The 24,991-nt window shown below is 37.2% G+C and overlaps 1 protein-coding gene across 2 annotated transcripts in view; it reads right to left on the bottom strand.

The window, feature by feature from the left end:
- LOC127626798 (voltage-dependent T-type calcium channel subunit alpha-1G-like) overlaps nucleotides 1–24,991 on the bottom strand; it is a 204,726-nt gene that overhangs the window by 5,827 nt on the left and 173,908 nt on the right. For both annotated transcript variants that reach the window (XM_052102848.1, XM_052102849.1), the window contains exons 26-30: nucleotides 22,828–22,961; nucleotides 19,812–19,882; nucleotides 18,061–18,139; nucleotides 12,502–12,623; nucleotides 11,935–12,354 (exon numbers count right to left, since the gene is read on the bottom strand). In XM_052102848.1, the coding sequence (XP_051958808.1) occupies nucleotides 11,935–12,354; nucleotides 12,502–12,623; nucleotides 18,061–18,139; nucleotides 19,812–19,882; nucleotides 22,828–22,961 (826 nt within the window). The remainder of the gene's footprint in view (nucleotides 1–11,934; nucleotides 12,355–12,501; nucleotides 12,624–18,060; nucleotides 18,140–19,811; nucleotides 19,883–22,827; nucleotides 22,962–24,991) is intronic.

The raw sequence follows: 24,991 nt of genomic DNA, 5'->3' as shown, positions 1-24,991 counted from the left end.
GTTACAAATGGGGGTAATTACAAGGGTTTTATGCTATAAATGTGGTTTATGAGGATATTTACAGTGTCCCCATAATTCAAATCGCTTAAAAACATACTAAACTATATATATTTGTTTTATGTAAAAATGCAGAACTTTTTTTGTGAGGGTTAGATTTAGGGGTTGATTTAGGTTATATAATTTATAGTTCATACATTATAAAAATAATTATGTCTATGGAGAGTCCTCATAAGGATAGCCGCACCAATGTGTGTGTGTTTGATTAAATTTGTTCCTTATTTACATAAATCATAATTTGTTGTTCCTCTACCACTGTTCTGTAGGGATCAATTTATGAATGCATTTTTCGTGTTGTTGTCATAAAAGACATTATAGCTGGCAATATGGTGTTATGCAAAGCTCAGTGCACAAATTACCCGTTTTACATCAATTCTCAATAATTTTCCTTCACAACTTTTTTTTTCTTTTTCGTCCATATAAAAATGACATGAGAAATGAGAACAGGCTCCATCTAAATCTCAATCATGTGAGAAATACTACAGTATATATACATTATTAATTTATCTATGGGCATAATTCTGAGACAATGAATATTAATTAAATTGTGAGGTGACATAACCATCAGCCTCCTCCCATTAGAAGCTGCACCCAGAGCATGTATTACTGTAGCTGGCAGACATCAGAAGCCGACCCCATACCACACTCCAATGTTATTTAAAGAAGCATGGTATTAGGGAAAAACTTAATTTGCTGTATAACAGACTAAAAATAGAACATAGATAAAATAATGGTACAAGAAACCAAAAAAAAAGAAAGAAAAGAAAAAACATGTTTTGCAGACAGACAAAAAATATGATCAGACAACAAAGAGATAGATGGAATAGTAGTTCAGAAATGGTATTTAGACGTGTGGGAGGAAGAACGTATTCAGAGCTGCAAAACCCAGACAGTAAAGGAGCAGATTCTATTCTACTGGACTGGACCACACAAACACCAGGCTGGTGGGAAATGTAAAGAGAGAAATAATGAAATAGAAAGAAAGACAGGAGTGTTAGAAAACCCAAAGCTTCCAAACACACTTGCCTCACAGCTCTGCACAAAGTCCTTTATGGTAAGTATTGTTGGGAATACTGTAGTTTACCCCAAATATGACAATTCTGTTATGTATTACTTACAGTATCTCCATGTTGTTCAAAACCCCTATGATTTTCTTTATTTCCATGGAACAAAAAAGGAGATGTCATTCACACATAATCAGACAGCAGATTACTGGCATACTTATGATATGAATTTGTCATAAAACACTAGCAGTTGCTTCATTCCAGGTTTATGATTGCAAATGTAAAAAGTTGCAAATGTAGAGTTAACCCTTCTAAATATTGGATCCTTTAAGGTTCCACTCTCAAGGAAATGTAAGAAAGTATAGTTTATAGGCCATTGCCCAAAGGCCTTTGACTGCCACTATTCTACTGCTAGTCATAGTACTTTGTACATGCCATACATTGTTAAAGAAACATTCTTGTGATTGCAAATGTATTTCTTAAATACATGACTTAAGTTCTCATATTTTTTACATTAAATTTAATAATCGTGATAAGAAGTTGGTGCCTGGAGCCATCCATGCATTTAGGTAAAATTAGTTTTATTTCACTAGCTTAAAACAGAGCAGCATGTTTATTTATTTATTTATTTTTATTTGAACAGAGGATTTCTATTAGAGGGCAAATAGGCTTGGGGCTAAATTATGTGGGGCCCAGTAGAGAGGCAGGGTGGAGAGGCTGAGTGGCTTTGGAAGCAGTGTAAGACAGAGAGGCAGGAGTGACGAATGAACATTGCTCTACTGTTAAATACATTGCACTCCTGACTGGTTAGTAAGAGGGGGTTAAAATCATCTGGGAAATCATCTGGGATAGAATCCGTCAGAGCTAAGGACCAGGATTTCGCCGATGTCAGAGACAGAGCCTCCATCTCGGCTAGAGGAATCTAAAGAAGAAGAGACGAGCCAAGAGTGAGATGGGCAATAAGCACATGCATAGTTAGAAGATACATGCACAGACTTTCACACAGGTTAGTGCAGGTAAATTAATAAACTAAACTCAAAATGTTCAATGGAGAAGTAAATTAATTTTGCAAACATAACATTTCAGTGCACAGATAGACCATTCAAAGTCAGGTGTCAGGAAACTTCCTTTAGTAGCCATTATAGATGTCCTGACCAGAGGTGGGTAGTAACATGTGACATTTACTTGAGTAAAATTTTGGGGAAAATGTTTACATTTACATTTATGCATTTGGCAGATGCTTTTATCCAAAGTGACTTAAAGTGCCCTTACTACAGGGACAATCTCCCATCAGCCACCTTCTGATTAATAGTTATGTGCTTTAGCCCACTACGCCACCACCACTCCTAGACAGAGTCAAACATGTTACTTGTAGAGTAGGTTTAAAAGTGGGTATTTTTTACTCTCACTCAAGTAAATTTCTAATGATTAGGTTTTTACTTTTACTTCTTTAAGTAAGTAAGTAAAGTTTATTTCTAAAGCGCTTTTCACAGATAAAATCACAAAGTGCTGTACACGAGAAAGGTAAAAGCAAAATCTTATATAAACAATATAAAAATATATACAATACATATGTAAAATCAAAGTGACACTAGTTAAAACCCATCAACCAAAAGCCTTCTTAAATAAACAAGTCTTCAGATCTTTTTTAAAAGAGTCAACAGAGTCAGCCAGACGCAGAGACAGGGGCAGGGCGTTCCACAGTCTGGGGGCAACAGACTGAAAAGACAGGTCCCCACGGGTTTTATAACGAGTCTTGGGGACCATAAGAAGGTTCTGGCCAGAAGACCGAAGAGTGCGGCTAGAGGAGTGCTGACTCAAAAGGACCTTGATGTACTGTGGGGCCTGACTATTTAATGCCCTAAAAGTCAGCACTAAAATCTTAAAATCAATCCTATATTTTACAGGGAGCCAGTGGAGAGTCAACAAAACGGGAGTGATATGAGACCTTCTTGGGGCACCAGTTAAAAGTCTAGCAGCACAATTTTGAACCATTTGCAGCTTGTTCACAGCAGACTTATTCATGAAGGTAAAGACAGAGTTGCAATAATCAAGTCTAGTTGATATGAAAGCATGAATAATAATTTCCAGATCCTTCTTTGACAACATTTTACGTATCTTAGAGATATTCCTGAGGTGATAGAGGCAGTTTCGGACAAGCTGTTTTGAGTGTATCTCCAAAGACATGGCCTGGTCAAACACAACCCCCAGGTTTCTGAGGCTGGATTTGACAGAGGAGCCATTGTGAGGCGTTACTGTCGTTACATTATTGGGTTTAATTTGAATTAATGTGTAATTTATTGAGAGATTATTGAATGGGACTTTTGTGAGAGTGGATGTTCACAGCTGGATGAGCAGGATGCATAGGATGAGATGCTCCAACTTGAGTGATGAGACATTTGAGTCATTAAAGTCATCAGTGCAGCAGCATCAAACTCTTCAAAATGAAACACTTTCTTCGATCCACACAGTGAAAAAAAGAATAGTTCTTTCATGCAATGCCTTAATTTATCACCAAGACAAGCTGATATTTCAAGATTAAAATCACAGCTCCAACTTCAGGCAGCATGCTGAGGTAAATTTTGGCTCTAATTATAATGTGATCTTTTCTGTGTAATGAGATGGTCATTTTTAGGGTGATTCTGTAACTGGGCTCTTGTGACATAAGTTTGTACATTTTTAAATCAGTGCAGCAATATATCAGTGTGCTTTGTCCCGCATGTCATAAGCAGTATTTCTGCATTTACTCCGCGCCCTCATGGGAATACTGGAAACTATCGCAGCTGCTTCAGGTGGATTAACTGTATAAATCCATGTAAACATCCAAGTTAAGAGTAAATTACTGCCATTTGCCTGATAGACAACTGGAGCACGAACATCGTGTGATGTGCATGAGTCAATCGTCGCGACGCGAGTGGCTGTGTCCGCAATCGTTCACTCATTCAGTTTTTCCTATATAGTGAATGGCAGTTAGTTCACTATATTTCAGCAGTAAGTGAACAAAATTAGTGAATTCGGACGAGAGTGTCGGAGCTCTGGGGCTGGTGCAGAAACGTCACATATTACATTTTAAAATACTTAGGCCTTATTTGTTATTTTTATTAAATAATATATGAATAAAATAAATCTTCATTCTGTTTGTAATTTTTAATATATACTGTGTGTTGTCATTACAGCGGAAACAACATACAATTATCTGTCATTTTGGGGTATAATAAATAAGTTGATCAATTGTCACACATTATACATACATTTCTGCATATACATGGTGAAATTATTTATTTTTCACATATCCCAGCTAAGCTGGGGTCAGAGTGCAGGGTCAGCCATGATACGGGGCAGATAGGTTCAAGGGCCTTGCTCTTGGTGGTGTTGGGGCTTGAACCCCTGACCTTCTGGTCAGTAACCCAGAGCCTTAACCACTGAGCCACCACTGCCCCAAATGCCTTATACAGTAAGACATCATCAGAGACTATGACTAACTCAATAAGATCTACCAACTAAAAAAAACAGTTTAATAAAAAAAAAAAAAAAAAAAAAAATGCATGTTGGGACTACTGCATGTATCCCTACATGGAATTCATCTTCAAATTAATTTAAAACAATAAAATAATGTTCAATGTTGATATCATCCAGTTTTAACACTAAACCAAAAACACCTACAGCACAATAGACAGGGCATTTACCTTATTCTGATGACTTGCACTGAATGGAATCAGACAGTTTTGCATAATCAGTGCAGTAGATGCTGGTAGCTAGTCTCAAACACTGCTAGCTTTGCAATTTCACGCTCTGTTCTCAGAAGCCATTGGAGGGCGCAAACCTAGTTGTCATGGCAACCGAATAAATACAAATCTTGCCTGGTCAAAATTTACTCGTCAAGTTCAAGTCAGACAGAAACTAAAAGAAGGGAAGACATTATATTTATTTTTATAAAAATGTAACGAAAGCACTTTTAAATTTTGTGCGATCTACCAGCATTGCCTTTGCGATTGACGTATTGCCACCCCTGCTATAAAGAGTCTACTTTTATTTGTGTACACTCACAATAATAACAAAACCTTGTGCTTTTGTAAAATAAAGAAAATAAAAAGGCTGAGCTGTAAGCAGTCTCTGGGTTCGTGAGAATATATCTGAAACACGTCAAACTCTGCGAATACTTATCACACAAACATGAAACATATGTCTAAAGAAAGCTTAAAATGTCTACTTTTAAATAAAACAATTCAAATTTAAAACAAATATTTTCCTGCAATGTAATCTGTATGAAACAAAGCGATGTACAGCTTCTACTGGCTCAGCTAATTTTCTCTAATGTGATCACACCCACCAGCAGAGCGCGCTATTCATATTCTAATGTGCTGAGATGATCAAATCAAATGGTAAATGCCCCCGTCTGTGCCGTAAAAACAAAATCAATTCACCTTTCTGTGCGTTTGAAAGACAGCACGATACACAAGTGAGAAAACTCTTGGATAGTGACAAAGAGTTACAATCTTCCTCAGAAGAAGAGCGGGACTCTGATGAATGTTTGTATTTTGAAGAGAGACTTGATCCAGCCAAGGATACAATTTTGGATGAGTAAGTCATTTAGTTTACTTACATATTAGTTGAAATGTTATTTTATATAAACATGTGCATCATTTACTAGTGGGACTGTTTTCAGACTTGCCAGCCAGGATTCAGAGTATTGAAATTTTAACTAGTGTTTATGCTGTCTCATTATCATCAACAAAGCTTGTGCTTGCAAATATGTGTTCAGGTTGAATGAGTAAAGTACACTTTAAATATGCCCATATTAGAAAATCAGCATCTTATAATGATTTCTGAAGGATCAGGTGACACTGAAGACTGCAGTAATGATGCTGAAAATTCAGCTTTGATCACAAATTGCATTTTACAATATATTCAAATAGAACACTGTTCTTTTAAATTGTAAAAATAGTTCAAAATATCACTGTTTTTGCTGTATTTTGGATCAAATAAATGCAGCCTTGGTGAGCAGAAGAGACTTCTTTTTAACGGTAGTGTAGGTCTAAAATTAAGTAAAGTCTTTATGTAAAGAATATGTATAGTCAGATTACTTCTTTTAACTTAAAACTTGATTTTGATCATTAAGTCTCCTCACATTCATTCTCTTTCTGTCACATTCCTCATTGATAGGCCCAGGTCTTTTATCTCCTCAGGTGTGAATTACTATCAATATTCATTATAGTTCACACCTCGCATATAACATTTCTAACGCTAAAAGTGTCTTATAAAAGTTCAATAACTATATTGTTTTGTATGAAGGAGTGATCAGGATGGTTTTCACATCATTTTGTATCAAAAACTCTAGGCTACAAGATCCAGTTCTCAAAAGTCTTGTAGACAAATGTTTAGTATGTGTTATATGGCCTTATTTCAATGACTTAAAATTTTCATTTTTTTAAAAACCACGCATAAACGTTATTTTCTCAAAAATACAAACATGTACACACATGTTGCTCACATATTATTTTAGCCCAGAATTATTTTTGAATACAGTGTTACCAGACTTTAGCCATTAATGTGTTTTTAAGCAACTGAAAAAAGCAAAAATGTCAAGGCATGTCAAAACTTCTCCAAGGCCCAAAACACCCTCAGACACCAGAGGGTTAATATAAAGAGTAAACACATTTGATCAAATAAAGAGTACATTTTAAAATTAATCTGTATGTTTTGTCTCTCTATATGTTATTATGTCATTTAATACAGTAATGATTTGTCAAAAAGTAATTTACTACATTCAGCATGAAATAAAACATTGCAGGAGTGAAGGAAGCAGTAAACTCCCAGCTCGTACATCTTCCCTATGGTGGATTGTGGGAAATTAATTGTCATTGAGTATGCTTGAAAATAGAGTGTGGGTAAAAATTAGTGAACAAAAGTTGGGAACGAGTGGCTCACTCAGAATTCAAACACTCCTACAAAATAGCGAAAACTCTAAATAGTGCAAAACTCATATAGTGGATAGGGGGCGGTTTCAGACAGAGCGAGCGTTCCACGATCAGGGTTGGTGCCCTACATAGGCTGCATGCTCTGCATTTAGAGAGTGGCGGTACTGCTGTACAGAACTAACGATCTAAATACTTACAACACTGAAAACTCTAACTATACTGAAATAAGAATCCACACATGAGTTTAAAAGCTATGAAATAGCAAAAGAAGGCATTACATTTCAGCATTATATATAATGTCCTTGTGGGACGTTTTCACTGTAATAATTACTAGAAATGTTTCCAAACCTCTCTTCTTATTGACAAATTCATCCAGATCTGACAAGCTAAAGCAATAGTTCACCCAAAAATTATAATTCTCATTATTTACTCACCCTCATGAAACCCCAGATGTGTATAACTTTCTTCCTTAAATGAACAATTGAACTTAAATGAAAATATTTAGAAGAATTTCTCAGCTCTGTAGGTCCATACAATGCAAGTGAATGTGTGGCAAAATTTTAAATCTAAAAAAACAAACAAAAATCAGAATAAAGTCAGCATAAAAATAATCCATAAGGCTATAGTGGTTAAATCAGTATCTTCAGAAGTGATGTGATAGGTGTGGACGAGAAACAGGGAAACAGATCACTTTCACATTCTTCTTGTGTTTTTGGTGATTCACATTTTTCTCTGCATATCTATCGCCCCCTGCTGTCTAGCAAAAAATGACAAATATTGATCTGTTTCTCAGCCACACCTATCATATAACTTCTGAAGATATGGATTTAACCACTGGAGTCTTATGGATTACATTTATTCTGCCTTTATGTGCTTTTTGGTGCATTAAAAATTTGGTCAAAACATCTTATAAAAATCTGAATTTGTGTTCTGCAGAAGAAAAGAAGTCATACTCATCTGGGATGGCATGAGGGTAAGTAAATGATGAGAGAATTTTCATTTTGGGGTAAACTATCTCTTTAAAGTGATAGCTCAGGCATCAGCTTGTCAGGACAAAAACTCTTAGGTTTTATTGCTTGTAATTTTACAGTGCAAGGTTAGGAGACAGTGTCAGACAAAATTACTGCATACTGCACAGTCCAACTCTCCAGTTGAGAGCTTGTGCTGGAACAAAATTTTTCAGTCATCAAAATAAAGAGGAAAGAAGAAGGTCAGCTATTTCCATAAATGCATTGCAAATTCACCAAATAGAGAACTTAAAAAAAAAAAAAAAACCTTTTAGAAACCTACATTTGCAATGTTAATGTAATTGCTTTGAATATTTCTGTGAAACAGACCAAAAGAGATTTTCATACATAATTCAACAGCGGTGCTTTATCGATCCAAATATTATCTCTTCGACTCAAGCCTGATGGGTCCATCACTTCTTGCTATTTATGATCTTTGGAACAAGACACAAGAGTCACAATATCTCTTTTGGCTTGAGAATTTCAAGTCCCTCTGATTGGATGATAAAGTAAGCATGCACAGGCAGATGGATATTTCTGAAGCAGAACCAAGCCCTCTGATGCCTTTGAGTCCAAAGAGTGCTCAAAATCCCAAACTGCAGAAGGGCTTTTGTAAACGAAATGCAAAATCTTTGGTGCAATTATTTAACAATTGAAAAATCCAAGTCACCCAGAGACAGAAAACGACAGAATGGCTTTACACACTTGTGATTGTTAACCCATGGCCATTTTAAGCCCTGAGTAAACATACACTCACTGAGCACTTAATTAGGAACACTATGGTCCTAATAAAGTTCCCAATGTGGTCTTCTGCTGTTGTAGCCCATCCACCTAAATGTCTGATGTTTTGTGTATTCTGAGATACTATTCTCCTCACTACAATGGTACAGAGTGTTTATCCGAGTTACCGTAGGCTTTGTCAGCTTGCACCAGTCTTTCCATTCTCTGTTGACCTCTTATCAACCAGGCGTTTCCATCTGCAGGACTGGATATTTTTAGTTTTTGGCACAATTCTGAGTAATTTCTAGAGACTGTTGTGCGTGAAAATACCAGGAGATCAGCAGTTAGAGAAATACTCAAACCAGCCCATCTAGCACCAACAATTATGCCATGTTCAAAATCACTGAGATCACATTTTTTCCATATTCTGATGGTGGACATGAATATTAACTGACCCGTAGTAGTTCCTGACCCGTATCTGCATGATTTTATTAATTCATTCATTCAATTCACTGCTACCACACAGTTGGCTGATTAGAGTATCACATGAATAAGTAGGTGTACAGGTGTTCCTAATAAAGTGCTCAGTGAGTGTGATCCTGGTGATGAGTAAAAGTGACCTTAAAACAAGTTTTAAAATTATGATAACCCAAGTGCAGTGTGAAAAGCCATAGAGAGACAGAGAGAGAGGATACAGGTTGAGTGTGGTATAAGGTAAAGCTGGGTGAACGGGGAAGCCATTGACCTTTTTTTCAGTGCAGTGCTTTCTGGGAAGGGGGGGCAGAGCGTAGAAGTGGCAGATGGAGCCAGACAGGTTGTCCATGATGCTGAGCTCTCCTTCCAGTGAGCCCTGTATCACCAGGGAAACTGAGTCTAACATTGGCCTCCGCTAAAAGCCGTAGCATGTGGTAGACATAATGAATTACCAAAAGTGAGGGAGAAAGCAGACAGAGACAGAGGCAGAGAAGGCATGATGTGAATGACAGTACAAAGAGAGAAAAACAAAGAAGAGAAATGAAGAGAGGAGAGAAGTAAACAACTATCAAGGTAGGTGAAAATCTACCAAACCTTTTATTTGTCATTATTTACATTATTTATCAGTTGCTTTCAAGCTTCAAAAAGGATGGAAACACATCATAAAAGTATAATCAAATTGGTCCACATATAACTGTGTACTATATTCCAAGTTTTCTGAAGTAAAATAAAAGCTTTGTGTGAGGAACAGACCAAAATTTGTTATTCACTGCAAATCTCTGCATCCGCCCTAGCTCTCTGTGGCACTTCATGAGAGTTCATTTTGAGTTGTTTTTGAGTCTGTTTTTTCAATGAATCATTTGATCCAGTTCACAAAACTGGTCTGAAACAATCATTCACAAATTAGACTAGTTATCAATTTCAACTTACTGACTCTATGATCCGGTCACAGCAGTTAACTAGTTAACATCTTCACACATAAGTGCTTACTTTACTGACTAATCCTCCACTGTGAGTTGTTAATGTGTGCTGTATTAAAAAAAAAACTGCTGCCTTAAACTTCACAGCAGGTGGAGGAAGGAACTTAATGATATTAAATACAGCTTGTGATTTTAAAATATTTATAATGATTCTATGATAGATCAAAAGTGATTACGAACCTGATTGCTGGTATGTGCACGGCCATGTCGTTTACTTTGCAATACTGCATGGGATTCTGAGTCACATCAAAAATGGTTCTAAAAAACTAGTCCTTTCACTTTGTTGCTTCGGAAGTGGTGAGAATTAGTGATGGGAGAACTTGGAGAAGGCTTAAGTGGACTAAGTAGTTTATTGCATTCTATGTTTAACATCACAAAACAGTACCACTTTGCTGTATCAAAACAGCCAGCTCAGAAGGTATTGGATTTAAACCTTTATTTTGTGATTATTTATATTTTTGCAACATAAAAACATAACGATATTGTGATTTTGAAAATTCTAATTGAGCCGCTGTTGCATTATGATACCCACTTCAGTCATTCAGTTTAATCACACTTTCATAGAGGTTAATAGCTCAATGGCGGAGAAGATTGTCAGTGAATAATGTCTTACATTTCAATATGTTCCTCACATATTGTGACAAGAAAAGAGTGACAAGTACTATCTTAAAATTGTATTTTAATTTTCCATTGAGGAAAGTCATACGGGTTTGGAAAGATATGAAGGTGAGTAAATTATGACATAATGTTAATATTGGGGTGAACTATTCCTTTAAAATTTAGTTAAACCAGAAGTACTAAAAATTCATTATAAATGCAAGTTAAACAGGAAGTACAATGTATTATGTGGTGATCTGATTTTATATGCTGTAAAACTACTAAGACACAAAAGTTAGTTAAAGACTGGATTTTAAACTACCAATGAGATCCAAAAGGGGGCACTAGAACTCTATTGAGATTTGTCCTATTGATGAGCAAAACGTTTAGACACTACCACACTCCAGAAGGTAGCTGCAGTGATACTGTAAAAAAGAAAATGACTCGCATTCTGGAAATAGCCAGCGTGCATTAAAAAACGCCAACATCACTACCTCCCCATGCATGGCACCAGTCTAATTTAACCTAACCTAACCCATTATGTTTTTAGTGGTGAAACAAACCGGCACATCTCCTTGCAAAGCAACAGAAACTCATGAAGTTCCCCTCTCTAAAAATAACAAGTAGTCTAGTATTGTATTTTATTTAAAACTAATGCATGTTAGTAATGATTTGAAAAGCAAATGACTATGACAATGACAATAATTAAACCTTATGCATTCCTGACAGACATATTTTTGGAACTAATGAACAGTTGATTATTAAAATATGAATTAGTGAATACATATGTAAAATATTCTGGATATTTTGTGACAAAGATATTTGTATGTTGGTATACTAAGTCTTGCCCTGAAATGAAGATTTAGGGAGGTAATTTGAATGTTGAATTACTGAAGGAAGAAGTGATTCTAGTTCACTGACTGAACAAAAATTTCTTAAAGTGAACAATTAGCATGCCTCTAAATAAATGGGGTGCATTTATCTGTATATATATATATATATATATATATATATATATATATATATATATATATATATATATATATATAATCAATAAGGTATGATAGACCATGCTATATTGTGAATATAGTCATGACTGAAGGGACAGAAAGGCGTTGATAGGCATGATATAAAGGGAAGTACACACACCGACTTCAAAGCCAGCATCTTCACTCACCTCTAATGGTGGCGCCATATTATGAGGAGGATCAGAATCTGCCTTTATGTGGTCTTCTGAGTCTCTGCATATGTCTGTTGGTGGGCTTTCTGTTGGATACATGGTTCCAGACAGCTCCTGAGAGCCTCTGGAGATCCATGATGACCCCCCAGTACCACCCACATCTCCAAGCCCCAGAGGTGGCATATGCCCTCGGGACATTCCGCCATCTCCACCTACAGTCTCAAGCTCCAGCTCAGCTTCCATTTCCGCCTCCTCCTTGGCCTCTTTGTTGCTTTCCTCCAGGTGCTTCATAAGCACAGCGATCACCACATTGACCAGCACAAACTGAGCTGTCAACACGAAGGACACAAAGTAAATGGGTGACACCACCGTGTTGTAGCAGATGCCTGTGTCCTGGGAGCAGTCTCGCAGTGTGTCCTATGATGTGGACAGAGAGAGTACAATTATGCTGGTAGAGGTGAGAAGGTTGCAAATGAGTGTACACAGCGTGTAAAGCATTTGAAAAAAGCAATGGACATCATTGAAATTCAGCACCATGCAAGGAGATTTGACTCTATGTCCCACCTTCATAATGCCATTCCAGTTGTCCCCAGTGGAAACACGGAATAGGAGAAGGAAAGCCATGCCAAAATTCTTGAATGTGGCGTAACGGCCAAGACCTTCACAGGGGTGCCGCTCGTCACATACTGGGACACAAACAAAAGTCAGAAATATAGATTAAGGATGCGCAAAACTCCATATTTTGGGCTTCACTAACACCTAGTTGACTAATCAGTCTTTAGGAAGCCTTGTATAATTAGGCTGGTTTTGGGTTCACCTAACCCTTGTGAACACATCCTTGCTGAAATGACCAGTTTAGACCAGCTAGTCTTCAATGTTGGTCCAAGCTGGCATGGCTTTGTATGGTATTTTTCACCAAAAAAAACAACTAAAAAACAGGTAAACAAGCATGAAGCTGATTAACCAGGCAGACTTGCTGGTAAAGCTAATTAAGACATACTAATTTGGAGACCAACATCAAAAGTAAATGCTGTTTTTTTTTCAAAAGGGGTAGACATGAAATGTGTTTTTGAGTGTAACATGTTGGAACAGAAACCTGGTTCTCTAAAAGTTAAGATTAAATGTCTTAAAGTCTTTTAAGTCTTAAAAATGCAATGCTTCATGGCGGGACAGAGGTCCTTGCCCTAGGGTGACACCTAAGAGAAATAGTGCTCATGGGGCGAGACCTTTGGGGGAGGGTTCTGTCATGAACTCCGATTCCCATTAGTCACAGCAGCATCCAAATATGGCAACCCCAGACTCCATTTCACATTCACCACCTCGATCCCAATCAACAGAATTCTAATCAGCCTCAGCTGCACGACATCACCACAGCTATCACTGCACCCTTATAATAGACTCTGTCACGTTCACTCACTGCGAAGTATACGCTATATTCCTTGTGTCTAAGACGTTACCAAGCCTTCATAGTTCTACCTGATTCCTTGATGATATACCTTGAATGTTTTTGACCATGAGTTTGCTTCTAGCCTAATTATCCTTGTCTGCAAATCGCCTGACCTATGCCTGTACTCATTGCTGGATTTTTGTCATTTAAACTGTACTGTTGCCTAAACTCCAAACTGCACTTGTATCCTGCTCTCCTGGGTTTTTTTCCTGACAGTCGGTTGTTGGACAATTAGTCAACATGTCAACCATTGTGGCCTATCCCCTATATAGATGTTGATTGAGAAGGAGGAAAAGTGTGCCCTGCAGATGGTTAACCTCAGTTCATTCAGCCAGCATATATTGCACTTGGACAGCATTGTAAAGCTGGATGTGAATTATGAAGTCTCTACGTTTATCTTGAGTCGCCTGATTGGAAATGGAAATGACATCAGCCCTGGCATTGTGCTGAGCTGAAATGAATCATGGCTGGCTGTATTCAGTAAACCTGTGCCAAATCTTCTGCCACATATTCTTGAAAAAATCTACTGCAGGTATTTATTTTGCAAGGATGACAAGATTGGAAAACTTTCTAAAATATACCAAGGTGATCCCCAAACAATTTAAAACATATAATTATAATAATAATAAATAAAGCCATTTTAAAACGTCATGAAATCAAAATTAGAGTTTTGTAACTTTTAAATAATTCTTAAATCAATATCTAATAGGACTGAATCCATCTGTATGCTAGTGTATTCCTACATTCAACAGATGGAGAGATATAGATGCTTTCAGCAGATAGATTCATTTACCATTTTTAAATAGTTGACCTATTCTGGAAAAACAATATTGACAAAAATAATTGCATTAGATTGTTTGTCCAATCAAATACTCTCTAGAAGTAGAATTGTCCTTCCACTTAATCCACCTGCAATCAAATAGCTAGTAGAAAATCATGGTTCATGTAAACTAAACTCTATGGACCATTTTCTTTTAAAATACTGGTAAGCCAAGTCCCGCCTAAGACTTCCTGTTTCATTCGGAAATTCATCAACATAGTAAAGATTTCTGTACTTGTCAGTCGATTTCATGTGGTCTTTAAAACATAATGCACAATAATGCATAATGCAAAAAAGGTTACATCACCAATAGCCTAATCAGTGTTACTAATGTGCCATTCAGACCAAAAGCACTCTAGCGCTAAAGAAAGCTAGAGAGATAGCAATGCATGGAACAGAAAGTTCAAAAAAAAAAAAAACTGTGAGATACAGTGCAAAGGTCAAAGACATCTATTAACCACATGTTTTCAGGGAAAAACGATATGAGAATCAGTGCAGAAAGATTCAAAAACAAGTACGTGTGAATGGCATTGAGTAAAATAGTATAAAAAAAAATAAAAAAAAATCAATATTGAAAAAAATCAATATTGAAAAAAAATCAATAAACACATTTTGAATTCTACGGAAGAGGATTAGGGCCAAGCAATAATAAAAAAATAAAACCATCTCGAGAATAAAGTCATTATAATGCGAGATTAAACTCGTTAAATTTCGAGAAAAAAGTCGAAATACAATCTTGAGAATAAACTCATTAAATATCAAGAATAAAGTCATTATAATGCGAGATTAAACTCGTTAAATTTCGAGAAAAAAGTTGAAATACAATCTTGAGAATAAACTAATTAAATATCAAGAATAAAGTCATTATAATGCGAGATTAAACTCGTTAAATTTCGAGAAAAAAGTCGAAATACAATCTTGAGAATAAACTCATTAAATATCGAGAATAAAGTCATTATAATGCGAGATTAAACTCGTTAAATTTCGAGAAAAAAGTCGAAATACAATCTTGAGAATAAACTCATTAAATATCGAGAATAAAGTCATTATAATGCGAGATTAAACTCGTTAAATTTCGAGAAAAAAGTCGAAATACAATCTTGAGAATAAACTCATTAAATATCGAGAATAAAGTCATTATAATGCGAGATTAAACTTAACAAGTTTTTTCTCGAAACACAACTACTTTATCCTCGATATTTAATGAGTTTATTCTCAAGATTGTATTTCGACTTTTTTCTCGAAATTTAACGAGTTTAATCTCGCATTATAATGACTTTAATCTCGAGATGGCTTTATTTTTTTTTATTATTGCTTGGCCCTAATCCTCTTCCGTAGAATTCCATGGAAATAAAACATAGACAGGAAAATCTTAAGTTGTGCATAGGCTTGTATCTGCAACTGTGTGTCAGGGACGTGCCGTCCATATAAAAAAGGTAAGCAGCGCTTACCTAACAGAAGGGTGAATATAAAAATGACAATATGAAATATTTAAATAAAATTATTAATATAAACTACTGATTGTGTTAAAATTTTTCATCTTTCCTCTCATTTGAGCAGCACAGACAGTTAATCATTTATTCGCTTTGGAGTCACACTCAGGTATAAGCACTTAATGTTAAGGTGGGTGCACACTGTACGATTTTGGCCACGATTCTGCTATCTGAGACAAATTTCGGGAATCCTAAAGGATTTCTCTCATCGCAGGGTAAAATCGGCAATCTTACAACGTTCAGTGTGACATGTTCACACACGGCCGATTAATAGCCTTTGCGATGATCCTCAGCATCTGACGATGTACTGGCAGTGTCTGAAATTGAGCATCGTAGCCGTACAGTGTGACTGCTATTACGACAGGATGAGACTTCTGCTCCTCTCTCGCACCCAAAAGAAACCTCCACCGCGTTTGCACCATTGCTTGCATTTGTGCCCAGTTCTCACTCTACTCAAGCACTTTCAATGATTTTTCTTCTTTAATTTTATATAAAATGTTTTAATAAATAAATAAGCAGAAAATACTTGGAGAAAACTGCAACACGTCAGCAATATGAAAGCATTATTCTCCTAATTAAATAAATATCTTACAAGACGAAAATAAATAAATGATAGCATTTTCTCGTTATTTTTCTTTATATTTATCATGCATTTTCTTTACAACGTTATAATAATTACTATTTTACTTTTAATAACTTTAAACATCTGTAAACATCTTTAGTTAAGATTCACACCACTCCAATTTGATTTATATTAAATAAATAAAATAAAATAGAAAGATTGAACATTGTATACTGGTAAGTATAAATCCATAGGGAATTTGCTAGCGTGATATATTATCAGCCTTTATGAATTTTCAAAATTTAGCGTAGCCTATAGGTTACTAATCTAAAAGAGGAGAAAGACGTACTATAACCCACCTTTTTTGTTTCCTCCAATGTGAACGGAGAAGTTTGTAATTTTTCGTGCCTCAAGACTTTTTATTTTCACAATTCATATTTGCTTGTGGAAGCTCATTATTAGGCTACCTCCCACACTCACGTTTATTCTCAACATCTGTCATTTTCTGTATTTGTGATCAAGCTGTCTTTTTATTGGCCTATTTGCCAAAATCCATCTTTCTTGTAAATGTTAGCCTATGCTCGTGATGGAGTGGTATTGGAGCAATGGAAATGCTGATGTCCCGACTTTCAGAGAGAGAAAAAAATACGGTCCTCCGTGGTGAGCAAATTTCGCCATTTGTTTCTATTCCGCAACACTCCTGTAAACGTGAGTCACATTCACTGATCGGAACGATTGGGACAACATTCGGCTACGATGTATATTGTGCAGTCTGACATAATGTCGCACAGTAAACCATGCCGATATCATTGCGTTCAAATCGTACAGTCTGACAAGCAACAATCATAAAGGACTATTATAAATCGGTATACAGTGTGCACCCGCCTTTATGCTTTCTCCGATTCCATTGTTTACTGCCCTTTCATTCAACACTGTATGTTCATTCAAATTGAATCATGCCTGCTACTACAAATGGCCAAGATAAGCATGCTTACCAAAATGAGTAAGCCAATCAGAAGCTCCTTCCTTCAGTGACGTAATCTGATTTTTATTATGTGCCAATACGTTCAAGTTCACATAAATAATGTGTTAAGTGCTTAAATGGATATCTACAGTGAAAGTATCTGACCTACGTGGATTTAGCAAAGTTAATTTCAATAAAATATCGAGAAAGAGCGTCTATTGAAACTTCAACAAGTGGGCGACTTTTACAACAAAGTGACTGAGATATTCATTCGCAAGGAGAGACACATGGATTTTGTGTTCCGGTAAAGGTAAGTTCATGTATTTATAAAAAATCTGTGTTATTGATACTAGGTCATAGATAATATAAAAATTGTTCTGGTTAGTCTGACTCTATGAAGTTGTGTTCTAACGTAAGGGTGCAGTGTCTGTTTAAAAAAAAAAAGCCTTGTGCATTCAGGTTAAAATTGTTGTCTTTGGTGGTCAGATTAGTAAATAGCCACTGCCTATTCAGTGGTTCTAAACTGTGGGAAGATGATGTTGAAACTACTGTATTAACTGGCAGCCTTTTTTTTTTCTTTTTCCTGCATGTCAAAACAAGCTCTTCTGGCACTATTGTGCACTGTATGATTTAATAGACATAAACATGCTTGACTCAATATATGACAATCTTTAATATATGTGATATGAACAATATTACTGTCCTGAATTGAAAACAATTTGGTCATGAAGTTCGCCACTGTGACAATTGTTTCCATTTCACATGCCTGGTGTGTTATCTGTGAGTGAAATAGACCATGTGGAAAAATTTTGTTATTAATGTATTTGTTGTGCTTACTCAGATCACCAAACAGCTCTACTCCCAAAGCTGCGAAGATGAAGAAGAGCAACATGAAGAGAAGACCCAGATTCCCCACCTGTAGAGAGAGAGGAGAGAGAGAGAAAGCCAGGAGAGTTTTTCATGGAGCATGAGAGAAACTGTGTGGAGCCAATAAGAGAGTCAATATGTGAGAAAATGTCAGCTGTCTCACTGATAAGAGTCTGCATTGTCTATAGAACTGCAAACTATATACCCATGGGTGCAAAAAACATCGGGTAGTGATCATTGCGTTATAACAAAATTCAGAATGTAAGAATTGGCTTCTTTAATATACATATATACACAATCTTTGCACAAAACATCATTACATCAGTGATTTTGTCTAATTAGATATATAGTTATTGTTGCAGGGTGGAGGGCGGGGCTGGCCCGTGATGCTGCACATCCGGCCCCTAATCAGGATGATCAAGCCCGAGTGGGATAAAGGTGACCAGAGGCAGCAGTTAGAGAGAGATAACTATAAGCAGCTGCCCTGTATGTGTTTGTATTTTTGGTTAGATTAACCATTAAATATTATTTATATTGTCAAGCCGGTTCTCGCCGCCTCCTTTCCATTGAACTTTGTTACAATCATTTTATTGTTTATAAATAGTGAAATATATTTTAATTAAATACACATTTCTAAGGGTTTTACATTTTAAAACATGAATTTTTATCATCCAATGTTTTAAAATTCCCATGTATGATAATATGTATATCATAATTTATTCAGAAAAAGGGAATGGATTTAAAAATTGCAATTACAGCAGTTATATGAATTTCATACCCTTTTAATTACTCTTCCTTAAACTGAATTTCATATTAATATTCTGCATCCTGTTTGCTACCTCTATTCAAATTCAATTAAAGTGCAGGATTCAAATTAAACTCAGTTCAATTCTGAATAGTGTACAACTAATGTGAACACAGATCTGAACTGGATCACGCACTATTTAGAGGAAAACAGAAAGGCATGAAGAAAAGCAGATTAAAGTGCTGTGATCCAAAAGGTATGTTGACATATCCAATTACACTGAAATTTATTTTTCTAATTTTGGCTATTTTCCCACCCTAATCTCTCTTAAGTGCACTGTTCACTGGCAGGATTCACAGTGATTAACGGTCAAGTTTACACAATCTGGTAGGATATCTCAGAACATCGTTCCAGATCACCTATCCCAAATTATGGATGGGTGGATTAATGGCCCGGAACCACAAATGTCAACTTTAATGCAAAAGAACAGACTGTGCAACAGCAAAAGTCAAAGTAAGGGAGTTAGGAGGCATTACTGAGCCAGAAGACAGCTTAACATTATGTAATCCAATTAGTGACAATCAGTCAAAATTAGAATTAAATGTCTAATTATCTATGAGCATATCTGAGGAGAGATTGGAATTAAAAGAATGTCCTGCAGTGCAGCATGTTTCCAATTAAAAACCCGGCAGGTGATGGTGGAGACTGATGCTATCGAAAAATGTGTGTGCTGGAGATTTTTGTCATTGGAATTTTTGCTATTCTCCAAGCAGCACATCAGAGCCATCTATACCACTGAGGCCTCTTCATGGCAGATTGTCTATGTAAATGAGGCCTGTGGAAAGTGGAGGGCCCCCAGGAGAATAGCCCACAGGGGTTAGGAGCTCTCTCACAGCACAGGATACAGTGAATGAATGGAGAGCAGAACTTTATGAAATAAATAAGACAGAGAGAGGGGAAAAGTTCTGAGTAGTACCTGAGGCAGGGCTTGGATCACGGTATCAAGCAGAGCTCGCATTCCCACGGCCATCTTTAGCAGCTTCAGAACTGAAAAAAGAGGATGTTCACATCAGCCCATGTTTATCATCATACTGTACTAATAACAAATCAGCTCAGCAAAATAATTATAAATAAAACAGTATGTACTGTATATGTACTTTTGAGTAGAAAAAATATTTGAATATTAAGTGCACTAATCAGAAGACTTAAAAGTGACAAATCATGGAAACCACTTTCCTTGATCTTTTGAAATAAATTAGTTTGATCTACAATGCAAAAATTAAATGCATAGCTCTCTCTCCCCAGTTCACCCAGCCCATTTATGTAAAATAAGCTGCAAATACAGTTTATCATCTGATCGATACAGAACTACACAGAAATCTCTGCAGAACTGAAATATCTACCATTCACAAAGTTCTACACGTATACGGTTATTTGTTTTATTTATGATGATATCAGCTACCAATAAGAGTGTAGTACTGTCAGCTCCGTTTAATTAATTTTACCATGTTTAAATACATTCTGCAGAATTCCACTGATTTTTTTCTTTCTTTCCAAAATTAGCATAGAAATTGTGGGGGGAAAAACTTCAGATTCCATCTGGGCCTAGTCAACATGGTATTGCTGTCATGATCATATTCAGTAACTTGGCCTGAAGTGTATAACATGTCCCTTAAGTGTTTGTATAGTGATTTTTGTAAATCCCTTAGATAGCACTGGGAAAACATATATGTGACTCATCTTATAATTGTACACACAGTGGATGCACTGCTTCTTTATAATTTGCCAGAGGAATGTAATTCTCCTGTAATTTTCACAGTGGTCAGATAAAACCATGTTATTATTGGGGTCATGCACTACACACTCAGAGCTTTAATCATGTTGATGACATGGCAATTCAGCCGTGGAAGACAAGGAGCTGTGAAGGCTGGGTTAATTGCAATCAGTGCCGTAAGTGGATGATGCTTGTGACTTTTTATTAAAGTAATGTCTGAATGAATTCAGGAGGAAATTGGCAACTGTGTTAGGGTGTTTCTTGAACTTGTGGTTGTTTCTTTTTTTTTTTAAACAAACTTTAGGCTTGGGATCGATACCTTTTGCATTCATTAATAATCGAAGATTTTTTTTATAAAAATGAAGACTCTTGTCTTGTCTTGCTGAGTGTAATTGTATTGCTTGAAATGTTTGTAACCAAAATACATATATTAAATATTTTTCCATATTTTGATAAAATTACAGCTTAATTGGAAATTGATATTTAACATGATTTTTATCCGATTTCTTCAAACACCACATGTTGTCTTCTTGGTAAAATGGGACACTACCTTAACACTGTCAGTGCAAAATTGTTCTTTGTGGTGGAAATGTGTAACAATTATAGAATAATTAAATGTATCATATTTTCACAAAATACATATTGAAATAGTTTACGTGTATGTAGTTTATCTTTCTTTAGATCATCCTAGATGTAAACATGTAATAATTTATATTCTTATGATTTATTTTCATAGTTTAAGGGTATAAAAAGTACTCAGAAATTACACTTAAGTGAAAGTATGGATACAGACTGAAACTTTTACTCAATTAAAAGTATCTAGCCAAAAACATACTTGAAAGCAAAAAATGTTACTTAAGTATTAAAAAAGTAAAACTTATTTTTGTCTTAACTACAATTAAATCAATATAGGATGTTGTTAAATTAGACTGGTTTGTTGAGTCGCCATATTACTGTCTCTGACGACTGTCATATTTCTCCTCCAGTGGCATTTGCAACCTTGTCATAGAATCATGTTACAATAAATACATTTTTGCAAAATTATTTTTATGTGGCCTGTTGTAGGTAACACAGCAATTTCCTGGTGGAACGAACACTAGAGGTGCTAAAACAACAATTACTTCTATCCCCTTTCACTGAAATCATGCGTAAAACGGCAGATTATCAGTTCATAAACACTTACTTTTCACTCTGCTCCTCATGCTATATTATAATTTTAACTACATTTTCAAATTTGTTTAAGTGGGATCAAAGTCCTGAAGAGAACGTGAGTTGACACGTGAGCTGAAAGTGTCATACACCACAAAATGGCGTGGTTGCATCAAATATTGGCTTTTTATGACAGTATTTGTTAGGTTCTGGTTTAAGGTTTAGGATAGTGAAGTAGGTTTTGTTTATTTAAACCTGATTTAAATAATAATTCTGCAATTAGGAAGTAGAAATTCATAGATATTACTTAAATGTGAAGGCAAGTGCAGAAATAAATTACACGTACACATTTAATTACAAAGGCCTTATGTTTTATATATACAACATGAATGATAATTTCTATTTCATAACTGTCCAATCTGTAGAAGTAGACTGTAGACTGTAAACTGACAGTGTATCTAACTTCGTTTTTATAGTTATAATGAATACATCATATTCAGTGGGGTGGTCATATACGGTGTAGTCACACAAATATTTCAACATATCTGAATCTCAAATCAATTCTGAAATTACTATTACTTTACATCCCTGGTCTGGCACAAGGGTACCAAAAAAAAAAAAAATCTTTACATAAAGGCATGGCAAAAGTGACCCTTAGTAATTTTCAAATAACAAACAGAAAACGTATATGTTGAATCTATCAGTTTCAATATAAATCCACCCCTACTGTACCATGCATACTGTATGTGCATACACATACACGCACAAGCGTATGGGCGTACAGACATTTGAGCAGGTGTGTTTGCTTGGGCATCTCTATTCAGGGAATAACCAAAAAAGACTCCTCCAGCAGCTCTTTCATTAGATAAAGAATAAGATGTAGAATGGTTGTGCAAAATGAATTTCTCATTAAAGCCATCTGAACACTTTCCGAGGGATCCCAAGGGTGACATACACAACACAGCCTGATCTGCTGAGGCTAACAGGAGGAGTGGTGAGATAATTTACATTTTTGCAGGGAAGAAAAATGGCAGTGAGTGTAGAATACAAGAAAGGAGAAGATACAAACCACGAGCGATCCGCAGAACTCTCATTATGCGAATTATGGTGGGGTTGATGGGAAGGGAAGCATTGACCTCGATTTCCTCCAGAGTTATGCCCATGATAGACAACAGCACAATGGCAAGATCCAACTGGTTCCACCTGCATAAAGACACTTGTTAGGTTAATTAAAAGAACAGAGAGTAATGCTGCCATGTCGGAATGATCAGGGGTTTCTTAAGCCCCAAATATCCAAATTGAGGGATATGTCAATAGTAATTTTACCATCCAAGTTACAAATGATATTTATGCACAAAAAATCTGAATATTGCAAAACAATATGTAAATAGAGCACTGTTTCAATCCCATGTGTTTAAGAGAACAAACTAATTTATTCTAGGGAAATTGGAACAAAATAAAAATGGAAATGTATTTAATGTAATGAATTACTGAAGAACTTTTTTCACTGCAAAGCGCTTCCCGAGGCTTGGGTGCTGAGAAAAGACTCAAAGCACTTACCTGCCTCCGCGCAACCGGCAGGGGGCAGGTTATAGACTTTTTGAGGAGGAGGTCCTGTGAAGACGTCCTCGAAACTCATCAGCACAAGCCTGCCAGGGATAGGCAGTCGGTGGTCCAGAGGCAAAGTAACTGCGTCTGGGGAGCCAGGACAGTGGTTTCTGGTGCCGGGAGAATGGTGCGCACAGGCTTGATGACCCAGGAAGTGAGGAAATTGCTCTTATTAACAACGTGGGGAAAACAAGGATTTTCATGTCGGCCCTCGACCAGGCGACGGAGTGGTCTTTATACCAGCTCCGGAGTGAACGTCTGACTCCCTGGGGCTTCCGTCTCAGGAGTGCTTAGGAGCCTTCCAGGTCCAAGAGGGAGTCCTGGAGACGGGGGCATGCACCGCTTGCGAGGTGCTCGATGCTGGGGCTGAGAGCTGGGCCTGGGTTGAGGTAGAGCTGCCTGTTGCTTGAATGCAGGGGGATGCCCTCGGCTGCTGGGCGAAGAGGCCAAGCTTGGAGACGGGGGCGTTAAGAAGGCAAACCTTGTAAACGTTGCGCATCTCAACCATGTTCTGCCACAGGTGACATTCCTGGACTACGAGGGTGACGAGCTTGTCAGCTCGTCATGCACTTCCGGGAAGAAAGGAACCGGCAGGGGGCGTGGCTATGAGCTGCGCCCTGACACCCTGACCAAAGGAACCAATTGACTAGCTGTGAGGGGTGAGGCGAAAGTTTCCAGTCCAGCCTCGCGCAAAAGCGGCCCGGGAAAGCATAGTGTACAGACCCGAAGGTGGCAGCCCAGATGAGTCATTAGCACCAGGCGTCGCTGTGACACTCTCCGATGCAGCGGCGCAATCATCCTCCAGCTCGCGGGGTCCGAATGAGACAACGGACTGGCCATAAGGCGAGCCGGTCTTGCATCGGACTCGGACGGAAGCAAACGAGCGTGCTGGGGGGTTGAGTGGTTCGTGGGGATTTACCCGGCAAAACCGAGCCTGTTGCTCTCCCCAAATTGCCTTCATCGCCCGCTGCACTGGCCTTAATCCCGCGGGGGGGGGCGGCTGAAGTGGCTTTCCATCGAAAGGGAGAAAGCCATGATCGAAATGAAAACATAAACCATTCATAAATGCTGCCTCCGTGTGATCGCAGCCCAGACACGCGAGGCAGCGCTTATGACCGTCAGGAGCAGGGAGAAAACCGCTGCATTCAGGAACTACACAGAGGCGGAAAGACATATTTAAAAAGACGCGTCCTGAAAAGAACATTCACTGCCTGTTGTGTATTGCTCTTTGTGAAAACTGTTTTAGAGAAAACAAAACTCTTTTAGGAGGAACAATCTTTTAGAGAGTAGCGCTGTAGAGCGGCCAGGGGCATGGACTACACAGCGTGCAGTGAAGGAGAAAGCCGCTGGAGAAACGTTGCAGATCCAACAGCAGTGCTTCGCCAACAGAGGTGAGTGGAGCAGTAGTGAGACTCAGCTTGCTGCTGCACAACCGCTTGGCTCCGAAGAAAAAATCTGACTGACAGACGCACGACCGCTTCCCTTTATACCCGTATGTCCGGGAGTGGGACATGCAAATTCTGTTTGCCAATTTTTCATTGGCCTTTTCTCAAGTTCATAGGTTCGCAAGGCTCTCAAGAAAGACCCCTTGTGTCGCTACATTTGACACAACGTCGAGTGAGTGA

This window comes from Xyrauchen texanus, chromosome 33, assembly GCF_025860055.1.
Source record: "Xyrauchen texanus isolate HMW12.3.18 chromosome 33, RBS_HiC_50CHRs, whole genome shotgun sequence".
In the NCBI taxonomy this organism is placed as follows: Eukaryota; Metazoa; Chordata; class Actinopteri; order Cypriniformes; family Catostomidae; genus Xyrauchen; species Xyrauchen texanus.
Note: the sequence above shows the minus strand (reverse complement) of the source record. Positions and strands in the feature narration are given on the sequence as shown.